At 44.0% G+C, this 14,633-nt stretch overlaps 2 protein-coding genes and 1 long non-coding RNA gene across 3 annotated transcripts; 1 reads left to right on the top strand and 2 right to left on the bottom strand.

Moving 5' to 3' along the window:
* The first annotated feature begins 7 nt into the window (after positions 1–7).
* LOC135940321 (uncharacterized) lies at positions 8–651 on the top strand. Its single transcript, XR_010574837.1, has 3 exons — positions 8–100; positions 150–371; positions 425–651. It is a non-coding gene; the product is annotated as an uncharacterized LOC135940321 (long non-coding RNA).
* Positions 652–663: 12 nt separating this feature from the next.
* On the bottom strand, positions 664–3,606 carry LOC135940317 (putative helicase mov-10-B.2). Its single transcript, XM_065485159.1, has 9 exons — positions 3,391–3,606; positions 2,822–3,045; positions 2,531–2,769; positions 2,247–2,470; positions 1,925–2,189; positions 1,672–1,868; positions 1,518–1,620; positions 1,213–1,461; positions 664–1,149 (listed from the first exon to the last, which is right to left on the bottom strand). Exons 3-9 carry the CDS (start codon positions 2,762–2,764, stop codon positions 853–855), a joined length of 1,569 nt encoding a protein of 522 aa, XP_065341231.1. The 5' UTR covers positions 2,765–2,769; positions 2,822–3,045; positions 3,391–3,606; the 3' UTR covers positions 664–852.
* A 1,448-nt stretch (positions 3,607–5,054) lies between these two features.
* LOC135940086 (uncharacterized) lies at positions 5,055–6,540 on the bottom strand. The gene is made up of 5 exons (XM_065484769.1): positions 5,995–6,540; positions 5,836–5,897; positions 5,572–5,775; positions 5,440–5,514; positions 5,055–5,268 (listed from the first exon to the last, which is right to left on the bottom strand). The coding sequence occupies exons 1-5, from the start codon at positions 6,121–6,123 to the stop codon at positions 5,229–5,231; spliced, it is 510 nt and encodes a 169-aa protein (XP_065340841.1). The 5' UTR covers positions 6,124–6,540; the 3' UTR covers positions 5,055–5,228.
* Between the last annotated feature and the right edge of the window lie 8,093 nt (positions 6,541–14,633).

The raw sequence follows: 14,633 nt of genomic DNA on the forward strand, positions 1-14,633 counted from the left end.
ATCACTTTAACAGAGCAGCGCAGTCCGAAAGTGAGGCAGAAGAAACTGAAACGAGCAGCAATGAGTCCGCCGCAGAGACCAACATCTCGGCTGATTCAGGGTAATTTAATTCAACTGACTAGATTCGCAAAGCTAACACCACCTTACAGATCCGTGCATGAAACTAGCAATGCAGAAGCGCAGGTACAGGTTCCCACGTTGACGGTGCCACAGAAACGACGCCCAGGCCGACCGCGGGGCTCCAAGAACAAAACTGTTGCCAAAGGAAAGGAAGCATCTGCCCCTGTGACGGCAGACAGTGACGCTGCTGCTGACATCTCAAACCAGGAAAAACGGTTTCCCAAGAAGCGCGCAAGTTCCAGCATTACCAGGTATTTCTTATAGAAGTGTTGAAACAAATTCAGTTAACTCAATGTTTCTCCAGGGTTTCAAGTTTGCCTGAGAAGAAAAGAGGACGCCCAAAGAAAGTTCAGTAATATTCTAACTAGAAGTTTTGTTTGTTGCCAACCAATGCCCAGTTATGTAAGGATCACGCTTTATTCTCCTTTCATTTGTTACCAATTGTTACTTCCTCCTCTGTTAAATGCTCATGTGAATGGTTGTGCCTAGGAAGTACGTGTAATAAAAACCGTCAACCAGTTATTTCAAGGATTCACTAGTTTATGTGTCTAAGGTCACCAAGTATGGTCAGTTCAAAATACATTATATATCATTACATGTAAAATAAGGTTATCAAAATTCATAAGATTAGTATCAAAAACAGTGTCGAGGTAATTATTCAAAGGGAAGCGTTTCACGCCATATGAAATCACCAATAAGTCCCGAAAAGTTGGAAATAAATAAGTAGCATGTTTAGAACTGTGCCGGGAGGGGTTCAGCCCTGGTTGGGAGGATTCCCCAAAAGCCAACACCACTCCTGATGAAGTGGGCCCTGGAGCCTACCAGGATCACGATCTCCTTGGCACGGCTGATCAGAACATTGACCCTGTTTGGCTCCCTCAAGAAGCCCACCCCATGATCACGCGCGTTGTCTTCTCCACGGTCGCTTCGTACCAGTGACACCACAATTACAGGCCGCTCCTGGCCTATCACCTCGTCCGCAGTGAAGACAGTGATGTCACGGGGGAGCTTCTCCCGGAGCACCGCCACCTGAAACATAGACGAAGAATTATCAACATTGCACCACTAGTTACAATTCGGCACACAACATACCTGCTTACGGTACGGTGCAAGCACCGTAACCTGTTGGGGGGGGATGCACCGGCACAGCGAGTCCACCACGGACACCACAGCGTCGGCTTCCACTACGTTGAAGAGGGACCTGGTGAGGGGGTCGCGTTGCATTGCACCATCAATGTCCACCCAGCGGATGGCGCTCTGGTTCGCGTCGAGTCCCAGTCTCTCCAGCCCGAAACGCAGCAGCAGCAGGCTGTTGGAGGGGAGGCTAGCTGGGCCAGGGATCTGAAATGCAAAACAAAAGTCATAACAAAACAGTCACTCGAGCATGTCATGCTTACCATCAGTCCGTTGTAAAACAGGCAGGAGACCTCCCTCACCAACTTCTCGTGGGCCCGATAGTTGAGACGCAGCATCACACCAAGCCCCTCCTTCGGCCTCAATCTGAAACATGATTAGGTAATTACCGTTCCATCCAGCCTCAATGCTACTTACCCATCATCCTCGAAGAATCCACTGTCGGCGGCCAAATCGAACAGACTGTACTTGCCATGCATGCTTTCGGCCACCTTGCTGAAACAGCGTGGCCGAAGCTGCTTCCGGTCCCCGGCAAGCACAGTCTGCACAGGCTCTCCATTCGCCGTCAGAGCCGCAAAGGCCTCTCCCAGCTTGATGTAGGCTGCCTCGTCCAGCTGAAAAAAAAATGAAATGTAATCAAAACAAAATTGTACAATTGATTAAAACTTACCAGCAACAGAAGGGGCGGTGGATTCCTCTCACCAAGGGTCAGCCCGATGCGAGCAATGGCGATGGGGGTCCCGATGACCACGCTGGTGGTGATGAGGTGTTGCATCCGGGAAGCTCGCTGCGAGATGTCTCTGAGGGGGTCGGTCCCCTTCACGTGCTCATGCTCCGAGTAGAGGCGCACCAGTTGCTCGCTCCTCATTCCCAACCGCAACAACCTTTCGGCGGTCGACCGAACCCCCAGGTTGGACGGGACCACGTAGTAGATGCTGAAAACAAAGGAAAATCAATTAGTTAACAAGTTACACAAACCAATAAGATCTCACAGAGCGTCAAGTGTCCTCTTCTCCTTGTGGTGGGTAGCCAACTGAAGCACGACCTCGTCCAAGGTTGCGGATTTTCCCGTTCCTGGGGGGCCGACCAGCAGGTATGGGACGTGGGGCCGCCTGTGCTCCAGGATCTCCACCACAGCCCTCCTCTGCTCCTGGTTGAGCATCTCGTCCATGAATCCCTCTCCTCGCTTCAGCGCTGCAAGATGGTGGTCGTCAACCTGCGGCAGAAACAATTGGGTCAGTAAAGCTATCAACACACAATCAAAGTGATTTCTCACCAGTGGGATGCCGCACTCCTTTGTTCCCAAGCCACCTCCCTGGAAGTAGTCGGCAAGGGCACTCAATCCATCGACGGAGCCGGTGACCCTAAGACGGTGCCCCACCAAGGTTGGCAGGAACTGCAGGCGGCACCGCTGGTTCCACAGGGCAACAAGGAGCTCCCGGTCCAACAGCTTGGCTCCGTCACCCTCGGTGAGCGTAACTGTCCCACGGTCATGGCTCCTCACCAGCATCTTGCCTGCAGTTGCAACAATTACACCTAAGCAGTCAATTAAAAAAATGATACGTACCACCAACGGGCCTGCCGCCAATAACCTCGAGCTGACACCACTCGCCAACAGTTGCTTCGAGGCAGACGTAGACTTCAGGTGTCGGCTCCACTTCCAGTCGTGCCTCCCATACAGCTCGTCGGTCTGGTCGGCCTTGGTCAATGCATGTCACCTTGGCAATGCCACCAGCTCTGTCCAGGAGGGTCTCCAGCTTCGCGAGGTCGAGGTACAGGCCGGTGATGACGCTGGAGAAAAACAATTATTTCAAAAGGATACCACAACAATCGTTTCCCCACATATCATACATCCCCCGCAAAATGAAAATTGCTCAGCAACCATTTCAGCTACCACCTAAATGCACAGACACACACACACACACACACACACACACACACACACACCACATTGGCACACTGGGTTAAATCATTTTCAGCAAATCGTACAGGAGTAAAACAATTTCACATTTCCACCTGCTAAACGTTAGGTCACGCAGAAAAGCATTACCACTCAGTCGGTCAACCACAAGCAAAAGGAACACCGCAGGCAAGCACACCGGGAGGGCACGCTGCTATCGAACAGCTCGTACTAACCCTGCCTTCCTCCCAACTCCTTCGCCACCCAGCTCGGTCGCCAACCACTCTCCAACTGCCAGCTTCGAGGTGTTTGGCGGCTAGCAGGGCGCCCAGGGCAACCGCCTCTCACTGCAGCATGCCCCAGAGGTGCTCCTGGGGACTCCCAGCCTTGGCAAGGCTGCTGGCGGGGCGTCTCAGACTGCCTGCTGCACCTCTCGTGCCACCGTCTGGACTCTCACATGCCTGAAATCAAAGTGAATCAGTCACAGCGCACAAAAAACACAACATGGCGCAATAAGGAAGGCCACAGCTGAATGCCAAACACATTTTGCACATGCAAAACAGTTTTCACTCACCCCACACGCAGACAACTCCGTCGCCACCCAGCTCGGTCGCCAACCACTCTCCAACTGCCAGCTTCGAGGTGTTTGGCGGCTAGCAGGGCGCCCAGGGCAACCGCCTCTCACTGCAGCATGCCCCAGAGGTGCTCCTGGGGACTCCCAGCCTTGGCAAGGCTGCTGGCGGGGCGTCTCAGACTGACTGCTGCACCTCTCGTGCCACCGTCTGGACTCTCACATGCCTGAAATCAAAGTGAATCAGTCACAGCGCACAAAAAACACAACATGGCGCAATAAGGAAGGCCACAGCTGAATGCCAAACACATATTGCACATGCAAAACAGTTTTCACTCACCCCACACGCAGACAACTCCTTCGCCACCCAGCTCGGTCGCCAACCACTCTCCAACTGCCAGCTTCGAGGTGTTTGGCGGCTAGCAGGGCGCCCAGGGCAACCGCCTCTCACTGCAGCATGCCCCAGAGGTGCTCCAGCCTTGGCACGGCTGCTGGCGGGACGTCTCAGACTGACTGCTGCACCTCTCGTGCCACCGTCTGGACTCAGACATGCCTGAAATCAAAGTGAATCAGTCACAGCGCACAAAAAACACAACATGGCGCAATAAGGAAGGCCACAGCTGAATGCCAAACACATTTTGCACATGCAAAACAGTTTTCACTCACCCCACACGCAGACAACTCCGTCGCCACCCAGCTCGGTCGCCAACCACTCTCCAACTGCCAGCTTCGAGGTGTTTGGCGGCTAGCAGGGCGCCCAGGGCAACCGCCTCTCACTGCAGCATGCCCCAGAGGTGCTCCAGCCTTGGCACGGCTGCTGGCGGGGCGTCTCAGACTGACTGCTGCACCTCTCGTGCCACCGTCTGGACTCTCACATGCCTGAAATCAAAGTGAATCAGTCACAGCGCACAAAAAACACAACATGGCGCAATAAGGAAGGCCACAGCTGAATGCCAAACACATATTGCACATGCAAAACAGTTTTCACTCACCCCAACACGCAGACAACTCCGTCGCCACCCAGCTCGGTCGCCAACCACTCTCCAACTGCCAGCTTCGAAGTGTTTGGCGGCTAGCAGGGCGCCCAGGGCAACCGCCTCTCACTGCAGCATGCCCCAGAGGTGCTCCTGGGGACTCCCAGCCTTGGCAAGGCTGCTGGCGGGGCGTCTCAGACTGCCTGCTGCACCTCTCGTGCCACCGTCTGGACTCTCACATGCCTGAAATCAAAGTGAATCAGTCACAGCGCACAAAAAACACAACATGGCGCAATAAGGAAGGCCACAGCTGAATGCCAAACACATATTGCACATGTAAAACAGTTTTCACTCACCCCACACGCAGACAACTCCTTCGCCACCCAGCTCGGTCGCCAACCACTCTCCAACTGCCAGCTTCGAGGTGTTTGGCGGCTAGCAGGGCGCCCAGGGCAACCGCCTCTCACTGCAGCATGCCCCAGAGGTGCTCCAGCCTTGGCACGGCTGCTGGCAGGACGTCTCAGACTGACTACTGCACCTCTCGTGCCACCGTCTGGACTCTGACATGCCTGAAAATAAATCCATTCGGACACACATACACACACACACACTCACACATCTGGGAAAAGAACAATTGGTTATATTATAATTAAACAAATTATGCTGCATGCCTCCAGACATCCTTCAATCACCTGCCAGGTAAAGAAACTGAAAGTACAACCCTTCGTCTACAATCCTACCTTGGCAAGAGCATTGATCGATCCCCACGGAATACCCAATTTTCGATCCCTAGCAGATTCAGGTGATCTTCGTACCTACATAACACCATTCATGTCTTTTAAAATTGAAATACGTCTCCCATGACCACTTACGAATACTCCAGTTCCGATTCGGCATCCTTTACGTACGCCGGAATCATTGCCAAATCGTGCATCCTAATGCTACGGCGCGATACAAATAGATGCCGGCCCTCGTGCGTTGTCCGGACCCTGGAATCCAGGGTATGATATTGGTTTTGTCTTTCTCGGCACCTCCGGTTCAGATCGCGGTAGCCCTGCTGGCTTTCCGGGAGCCGCCTGAAACGATTTAGCATGCTAAATAACCCACCCATCTACAAATACATTCCATCTACTTACATTCCCAAACCGGACCCCTCGATTTTCCCAATCTGCACTGCAGAAAAACAACCAGGGAGCACCTGTAAACATTCCAAAACCAATGTCACCCTTCAATTACTAACCTCCATCAGCTAATACACTACAAACAGCATGCAAATAATCAGGGACAACACTTACCGCACTGAAACCAGGCAGCCGCTCGTTCGCGCATCGCCTCTTGTCCAACTCATCCTTCTGTATCGCGTCCTTCACACGACTCAGGTCGAACCTCCAGTCCAGGGAGCACTGATCACGCCCGTTTTCCATTCCAAAAAGCACTCAAAACACACGAAATAATAAAAAATGCACCCGCACGCGGTCTAAAAACGCTGACAACGAAGCACAAAATGGTGGTGCGGATGCCGATGCTCAGTTGTTTCAGCGATGCAGCACCCACCTCCAACTCGGTGATCCCGTATAAAAAAACCGGTTACGATTATTGCGCAACGGTTCTTCCGGCCGGTGAACGCGTCGCGAACCGAAATAGTAGCTCCGCCCAGTACCGCCCCACCACAGGCCACGCCTAAGTGCTGCCAACCTAAGAAATCGTTTGTTTATGTATTTTTCGCGTGATGCCATAAGTGACTGTCACTTATAGCATCTTTTCCGTCACTTATGGCATCTTTGATAGGATGCTATAAGTGACAGAATTTTAACAACAGATGCCACAAGTGACAGAAATGATGCTATAAGTGACACTACTCAAATACTGGAATATTTTGTGATCTACTTATAGGAAAGGATTTCAATATGATTTTACAGAATGAAACGTGTTTTTTAAGGGTGTATTGGAACGATTTCTGTATTTTTATTTGCAACATTTCCTTACATTGTAAACTATCAATTCACTAGGAATACGTAAAACCTCGCTAAAATATTCAGTTGAAAGAACAAAAACTGAGTTCAAGGTTTGGCTGAATCATAAAAATCATGTGCATTAAAAAGTTCACAGGTTATTTGTACACACAAGTGGGTAGCCACTTGGCGCTGCACGCGCCCAGAAAATTTCTGTATTTTTATTTCCATCTTTTTCTTAAATTGTACAATATCTATTCACTAAGTAAGATTACGTAAAATCTTGATTCGCTAAAATGTTCAGTTGTAAAAAACAAAAACTAAGTACAAGGTTTGGCTAATTCATAAAAATCGTATGCATACAAAGTTCAAAAGTTCAAAAGTTTATGTACATATACATGGATTGTTTGTGTACCAACCTATTTCGTGTCTCTTTGGTACATACTTTTGTCTAATTTCAAGTTTCTAATTTTAATTCGCTTGTCCATTACACGATATTTTTGGACGCACTTTAAAAGTAAAGAGGCTGCGTTATTGCAGTATTCCTGCAGACCCATTGCGGTATAAATGTCTGCAGGGCAGTTACAGGGAGTTATAATGTTTTTGATTGAACGATTGTCCATATATTGGCTCTTCTCATGAGAATTCACCTGTTTTTCCTATGTTACATTATGGACGGTTGGGGCATTCGTGGGAGTCTAATCTGCTCGTGTAAACTACCTTCCCACAATAAATGCATTTTTTTACCTGATTTGGCACGTCCTCTCCTAATGGGCCCACTAAGGTATTTGAATCGTGGTCCAAATGAAGCTCAACTGCACAATTGTGCAAATTTGATTGTAGATGAGCGATGAGGGAATCACTGGAAATCTCACAGATCACACAAAAGCCTTTTATGTCGGGTGATTTCTCAAGTTTTCTGGCATCATATATCAGTTGATATGGGTGATCAAGTTGAGGTGGGACTGCTCTCTGACCTACGGGTTCCTGTACATTTTCGTCCATTGAGGCTGCACAGGCACCAGCTGTTTCAGGATTTAAATTGCCTGCTTCGACTTGCATGTGTGGATGTTGATATCCAGTGGGTATTGGGATAATTGTCAGTCCTCCGTAATTCTGAGGTCGTGGAACCGTTGGTGATGAAGGAACTCCACCAGTTAGAAGATCAGACTTTCTTGGGGTAGCAGGTCTAGATGCTATTGGATCTCCAACGGTTGGCTGGACTGTTCCCTGCCTTTTGGATTGCTGATCATTTTGAAATTCCAATGAAGTTGCACCAATAGAAAAATTAGACCTCCACAGGGTAGCAGGTCTAGACACTTTTGGATCTTCAACGGTTGGCTGGACTGTTCCCTCCTTTTGGTAATGCTGACGTCGTGGACCCATTGGGGATGAAGGAACTCCACCAATAGGAGAATCAGACTTCCTTGCGGTAGCAGGTCCAGATGCTTTTGGATCTTCAACGGTTGGCTTGACTGTTCCCTCCTTTTCGTAATGCTGAGGTCGTGGACCCAATGGGGATGAAGGAACTCCACCAATAGGAGAATCAGACTTCCTTGCGGTAGCAGGTCTAGAGGCTTTTGGATCTCCAACGGTTCGCAGGACTGTTTCCCGCTCTTGGTAATGCTGAGGTCGTGGACCCATTGGGGATGAAGGAACTCCACCAATAGGAGAATCAGACTTCCTTGCGGTAGCAGGTCCAGATGCTTTTGGATCTTCAACGGTCGGCTGGACTGTTTCCTCCTTTTGGTGAGGCTGACGTCGTCGACCCCTTAGGGATGAACGAACTCCACCAGTTAAAAGATCAGACCTACTTAGGGTAGCAGGTCTAGATACTATTGGATCTCCAACGGTTGGCTGGACTGTTCCCTGCCTTTTGGATTGCTGATCATTTTGAAATTCCAATGAAGTTGCACCAATAGAAAAATTAGACCTCCACTGGGTAGCAGGTCTAGACTCTTTTGGTTTGACCAGGGTTGCTCGCTGATGTTGTAATGCTGATGAGGATGCAGAAGCTCCACTAGTAGAAGGGAGACTAGGATGTCTTGGGGAGGCAAACCTAGTTGCGAATTTAGTAGGTGGCGGGATAATGTTGGTCTGGCTATCAGGGGGTCGCATTAGACGATTTACATTGGTGTCGCCTGAAACAGGAGAACAAAATGAATTGTATTATTCCTGCGGTTAAATTTAATATAGTACATATTGGAACTAACAAGAGAATTTTATTATTTAGCTGTATTTTTTCTAAATATCGATTCGCATTATAATTGAGCTTTTAATTGCAAGGGAAAAAGCTAGAAAATTTGAACGCTCGCCAGCATCAGAAAACTATAAAAAAATGTGAAGCATTATTAAATTCAATATTTCCAAGCATTATATGCTGGTTAAATCGCAATATCTTTAATGGTAAATAGTTTTTCTGGATTCAAAAAGTTACTTGGCTCACTGCTTTATTAAAGATTTTTTATGGCGTGAACTTACCACTCTGAGTGCTCTGCGATGAACGTTTGCGATTTTCACTGGTGAAAGATTCTGGTTTCCGACCCGAGGAAAGTGTACTCGGTAGCGACAAATCTTCAGAACCTAAAAAAGTTAATTAATGCATTAAAATTCCAGCTTTCCAGCCGACAAAATGGCCACAAAAACACGAAAATAAAGTATATGCTTCACTCAAAAATAAAATTTTTAATATAACAACTAGGCCATAGTATTTCATTTAAAATAGATTGCCACGTTGCGATTTTTCGAATCAGCCAATCCATTACAGACTTATTTGCAACCCCCATTATTTATTGCGACGCCATCACTGCTCAGGGGTTAGAAAAGAGCATAGTGATCAAGGGATTTGAAAATTTTACAGTAAATTTGGCCAGGATTTAGTTCAAATATTTTTTGACATCTGACTAACAAGTAATATTGGTTTATCGCTAAAAGAACCAAACACTACTGGCCGTCCTTATTGAAGATTATTAATGACGTAAACTTACTTCCCTGAGTGCTTTGCGTTAAAAGTTTGCGATTTTCACTGGTGGAAGATTCCGATTTCCGACCCGCGGCAAGTGTTTTATCAGATCTTCTTGTTTGATTACTCATATCTGGACGAGGGGAAGAAGCAAGCAAACTCGGTAGCGACAAATCATCAGAACCTAAAAAAAAATAATTCTGCATTCAAATTCCTGCTTTCCAGCCGACAAAATAGCTACGAAAACACCAAAATAATGTATATGCGTCACTCAAAATTAACATTTTTAATATAACAACTAGGGCATAGTATCTTATTTAAAACATACTGCCACGTTGCGATTTTTCGAATCAGCCAACCCATTACAGACTTAAATACAGCCCCCATTATTTATTGCGACGTCATCACTGCTCAGGGGTTAGAAAAGAGCATAGTGATCAAGGGATTTGAAAATTTTACAGTCAATTTGACCAGGATTTATTCCAAATATTTTTTGACATCTGACTAAAAAGTAGTATTGGTTTATCGCTAAAAGAACCAAACACTACTGGCCGTCCTTATTGAATATTTTTAATGACGTATACTCACCTCTCTGAGAGCTTTGACAAGGAATGGATGATGAGATGGTGCGATTCTCACTCTCTGAAGACTCTGGTCCCAAGTAGTGGTCTATTAATTGTGCCATATTCATTGACATTTCATCAGCTGCTGACTCTGTTCTGTCAGTCTCGAAATCCAAACTGTCAGCTATAGATAGGGAAGCGATCGACATAACATCGGAACCTGTAAAAAAATTTTAATGAACTGTTGGAATTTCATTCTAGCTTTCCATCCAGCTATAAAATAACATTTGAGACATTCACAACTTTATTACTTAAAACAAATTTCCAATAGCTTTTTTTAATCAGCTAACACGAATTATACAGACCTGCCTCACTGAGTGAATCAACAGATTTCATTGATCTTGTGTCCACATTATCGTTTTCCACATTGCTCCCAAAGTCAGGAGAAGGAGCAGGCGCATATGGAAGCGAGTTATTATTATCAGGAGCTGTAAAAAACCACATTATGCACTGTTACCACATTACATTCAAGCATTATCCTTCCAGTTTTAAAATAGATTTTGCGTCATTTCACAAATATACAGATTGCCATTGCTTTTTATAATCGGCTTGCACGAATTTTACAGACCCATATTTATATTGTGACATCGTCACTGCTTTGGGCACTGGCGGGAGGGGGGTAGGAGCCATAGTTAAGGATTTGATCATTTTTAAGTTATTGGGATTGGGATGCCTCTTGAAACTTTCTTTTTATATTCAGACATCTGACAAATAAACAGTTATGATTAAAATTAAATTTTGGTCTCACTAGAGAATTCTAATTTTCGCTATCAAATTTATTTTCTGGTTTCCAAATTAACAGGCTGTCTGTTCTGAAGATTTTCATGATTTAAACTTACCGCCATGTACACGATCCCTCGGTAAAGACATTGAACGGTAGGGATTCTCACTGGTGGACGATTCTGGTCTCTTGCCACAGGAATTTCTTCTTACCCCTTTGGTTTTATCAATTGGCGGTGATTTTGGTTTTTCAGCATCGTTTTTCGCTTTGCTCTCATCACTAGATTGGCCATGTTCGGGGAATGCGTGCTCTTTCTTTCCAGATTTATCAGCCATTTTTCTGAGAAATAGAAACGATTTACACAACATTATTAGTAGATTTATTCCTGAGCCTCTCATATTGGTATTTACCAGCAAAACCTGTTATTGCAAGAATTCATAATTCTCCAACAGGTAATGCAATTTGAAAAATTAGTTTATTTGACCCTTACTAGCAATAAGAAAGAATAAATATTTTAGAAATGTGGTCAATTTAAGGAATGTCAAGCTCCAATTTTAATAAATTCCAATGGGAAACACCATAAAAATTACACCTGATTCTGAGTTAAAAGAAATACTATAAAATCTTCCCTCTTGATTGCAACTTAAAAAAAGAATTGAAATAAATGCTTCCAATTCAACGATATAAACCATGTTTGTACATATTAAATTCTAAAATCTATAAAATTTTGTAAAAAAAAAACGAGTCAAACATTATATATTTGGTTGTATACAAAAGCACGCACAAACACTCACTACAAATTATCATTACCAAAAAATAAGTTACCTTAAAGTCCTTAAACCGCCTTAAACAATTTGTCCCTCAAGTATGTTCAGCCGCAAAGGTCAGAGAAGCAGCGACTGGCTTCCAGGAGATCTCAGGATAAAGTGAATTCACTCACAAAATGCTTGGAACATTGGCTCGCAATCCCCAGCCGCATTACTCGGATATCTTCACAGATCGTCTAGATTTTTATCTATACCATCTATGCATTGACATAAAGTGACACTACAGCGTTCAAATTCTGCACTTGATTTTCTCCATTTGCGGCGTGGAATTTGATAAATATTATTCATTGTTAGAATTTTTAAAAGAGCAAATTCCATGTAATATAAAAATGCAGGCAAGTGAATTATTCACGAAAAAATTCAAGGACTCTCTTCTTCAATTCTTCAAATATCTATTTTTTCCCACAATTTTTTGTTAAAAAGGAAAATAAATGCATGAGAAGTTGGTAGAAAAAAGCCTTTAATTTTGTTCCTGTATTTCATACCGTGCTGTATTTTTACACTCTCTATACTTACTTGGTGGTTCAGTCTTGCAATCTAAATGTTCCTTTTTAATTAATAGCATTTCAGCTTTGAACAACAGAGATTGGGAAATTATGCTATCTTAATGTCAATCTTAGGAATTATTTGCTTTTAGGTAATAATAAAATTATCTTCGGATCTACGACGAAAGTAAAAATATGCAATAATGAAATAATCCTTATTTCTGGCTTCGTTAAAAATAAAGATGTTTCCGAACACAATATTTATTAATAATTCGTCCAAAAAGAAGTTCGCGCCGATCAGGATTTATTGATTTTACTCTTGATCCAGGAAAAATGCGACGAATTCTCTACTTCGCCAAATTTGTTTTTCCAAAGTTTTGGCAAGAAATGCCAGCAGATCCGTCCCCTCAGCAGCATAAATTAATGGACTCTATTTTTTATCTCAAAATCAGTAAAACTCCTTGATGATTACAGTCTTCATTTCAAGTCAGTTGAGCAAAAATACTATACTTGAAAATTTGTGGAACGCAAATTTATTCAAGAATCCGTATTACTAGTTTAAGATAAGAAAAATCATCGCATGAAAGCGGAGGCAAGTGGCCCTTGAGTAGGCTGGGTCCCTGTGCGGCCTCGTGCGCCAATTCAATCCGTTCACGGTGTTATTGGCACCCGGGTTTCAGCATTCGTTTTAGTGCAGTGCGCGCCCTTCCCGCTCCGAGAGGACAGGGATAAAAAGAGCAAAAATAAAAATTATCGTGAAATTATCTCAGACAAAACTCCATAAAAAATCTTCTCGGTTTGCGGCTTCTAGAACTGCATTGGCAACCAAAATGCTTGGAATATCTCTTTGCGCTACCCAAATTTTTAGGATTTTCAAAGATCCCAGATCTCGTCGGCGTGAAATTCCTCTTCTTTTAACAAACCCTGCTTGCTATGCGTTATGTGCGTGGGAATAAAGATGAGTGCGACAAAAATGAACATGCAAGTCTGTCAGGCCACCCAACAAATTTTGCAGGTGGAATAAAGCAGCGGGATTTGAGAATTTATAGATTAAAATGAAATTTTACGGTCTGCAATTAAAACGCGAAATCTTTTAGTAATGGTTTCTCATGGATTATTAGGATTCTTTTTTCTTAGTTTGACTCGCTACGTTGCCCGGTTTATCGTCAATTTTAATTTTCCAGAATTAAATCTTAATAAAGTCTGCAAGACTGAATTTTCATTAAATGCTATTCGGAAAATCATTTCAAATTTAATTCCATCCAATATACTAGAAACATGTTTGGAAAATATGATTTTTAAAATTCGCCTTAATTAAAAGCTCTTTATGTAGGTACCTTTTTTATGTAAACCGAGCTGTATTCATATGATATTTCTTGGAATATTTTGTGATCTACTTATAGGAAAAGATTTCAATAGGATTTTACAGAATGAAAAATGTTTTTTAATGGTGTATATGAATGATTTCTGTATTTTATTTCCATATTTTTCTTAAACTGTACAATATCTATTCACTAAGATTACGTAAAATCTTGATTCGCTAAAAATATTCAGTTGTAAAGAACAAAAACTAAGTACAAGGTTTGGCTGAATCATTAAAATCGTGTGCATTAAAATGTTCAAAGTTTTTGTACTCATACATGGGTTTTGACGGATGAGTATTTGTTTGTGTTCCAAGCTATTTTGTGTCTTTTTAGTAGATATGTTTTCTACTTTCAAGTTCCCAATTTTAATTCACTTTTCCACGACACAATATTTTTGGACGCATTTTGAAAGTGACAAGGTCACAATTGTTGCAACATTCCTGCAGATCCGTTTCAGCAATATTTTTAGGGCACAGAGTAAAAACTCCTTTGATACGAAGAAAGTTCATATATGAGCAACTCAAATGAAATTGTTCATAATGGTTAAATATTCCATCTTCGCCTTCGAAAGACGTGAAATACATTTGACACATCAAACAATAAAAATTGCCTGTTCCCTTGTTAAATGACGGATGCTGGAGGCATTCGTGGGATTCTTTTCTGCCCTTGTAAACAAACTTCTCACAAACACCGCAGTTATATAGCTCCGAATCTATATTTGTTCCTTTTAGGGCCACTATGACATTTTTTTTATCAGTGGCTAAATTAATGTCAACCATATAGTTGTGCAAATTTGATGTGTAATGCTCCAAGATGGCATCACTATAAATCTCACACATCACACAATAGCCTATTATGTCGCGTTTTATCTCACCGTTGTTGGCATCATCTATATGTTGAGATTGGGGTGCAAGTGGAGCAAGTGGGACTGCGCTCTGACCTACGGAATACTGTACATTTTCATTCATTGAGGCTGCACAGGCACCAGCTGTTTCAGGAT

Source organism: Cloeon dipterum, chromosome 3, assembly GCF_949628265.1.
Source record: "Cloeon dipterum chromosome 3, ieCloDipt1.1, whole genome shotgun sequence".
In the NCBI taxonomy this organism is placed as follows: Eukaryota; Metazoa; Arthropoda; class Insecta; order Ephemeroptera; family Baetidae; genus Cloeon; species Cloeon dipterum.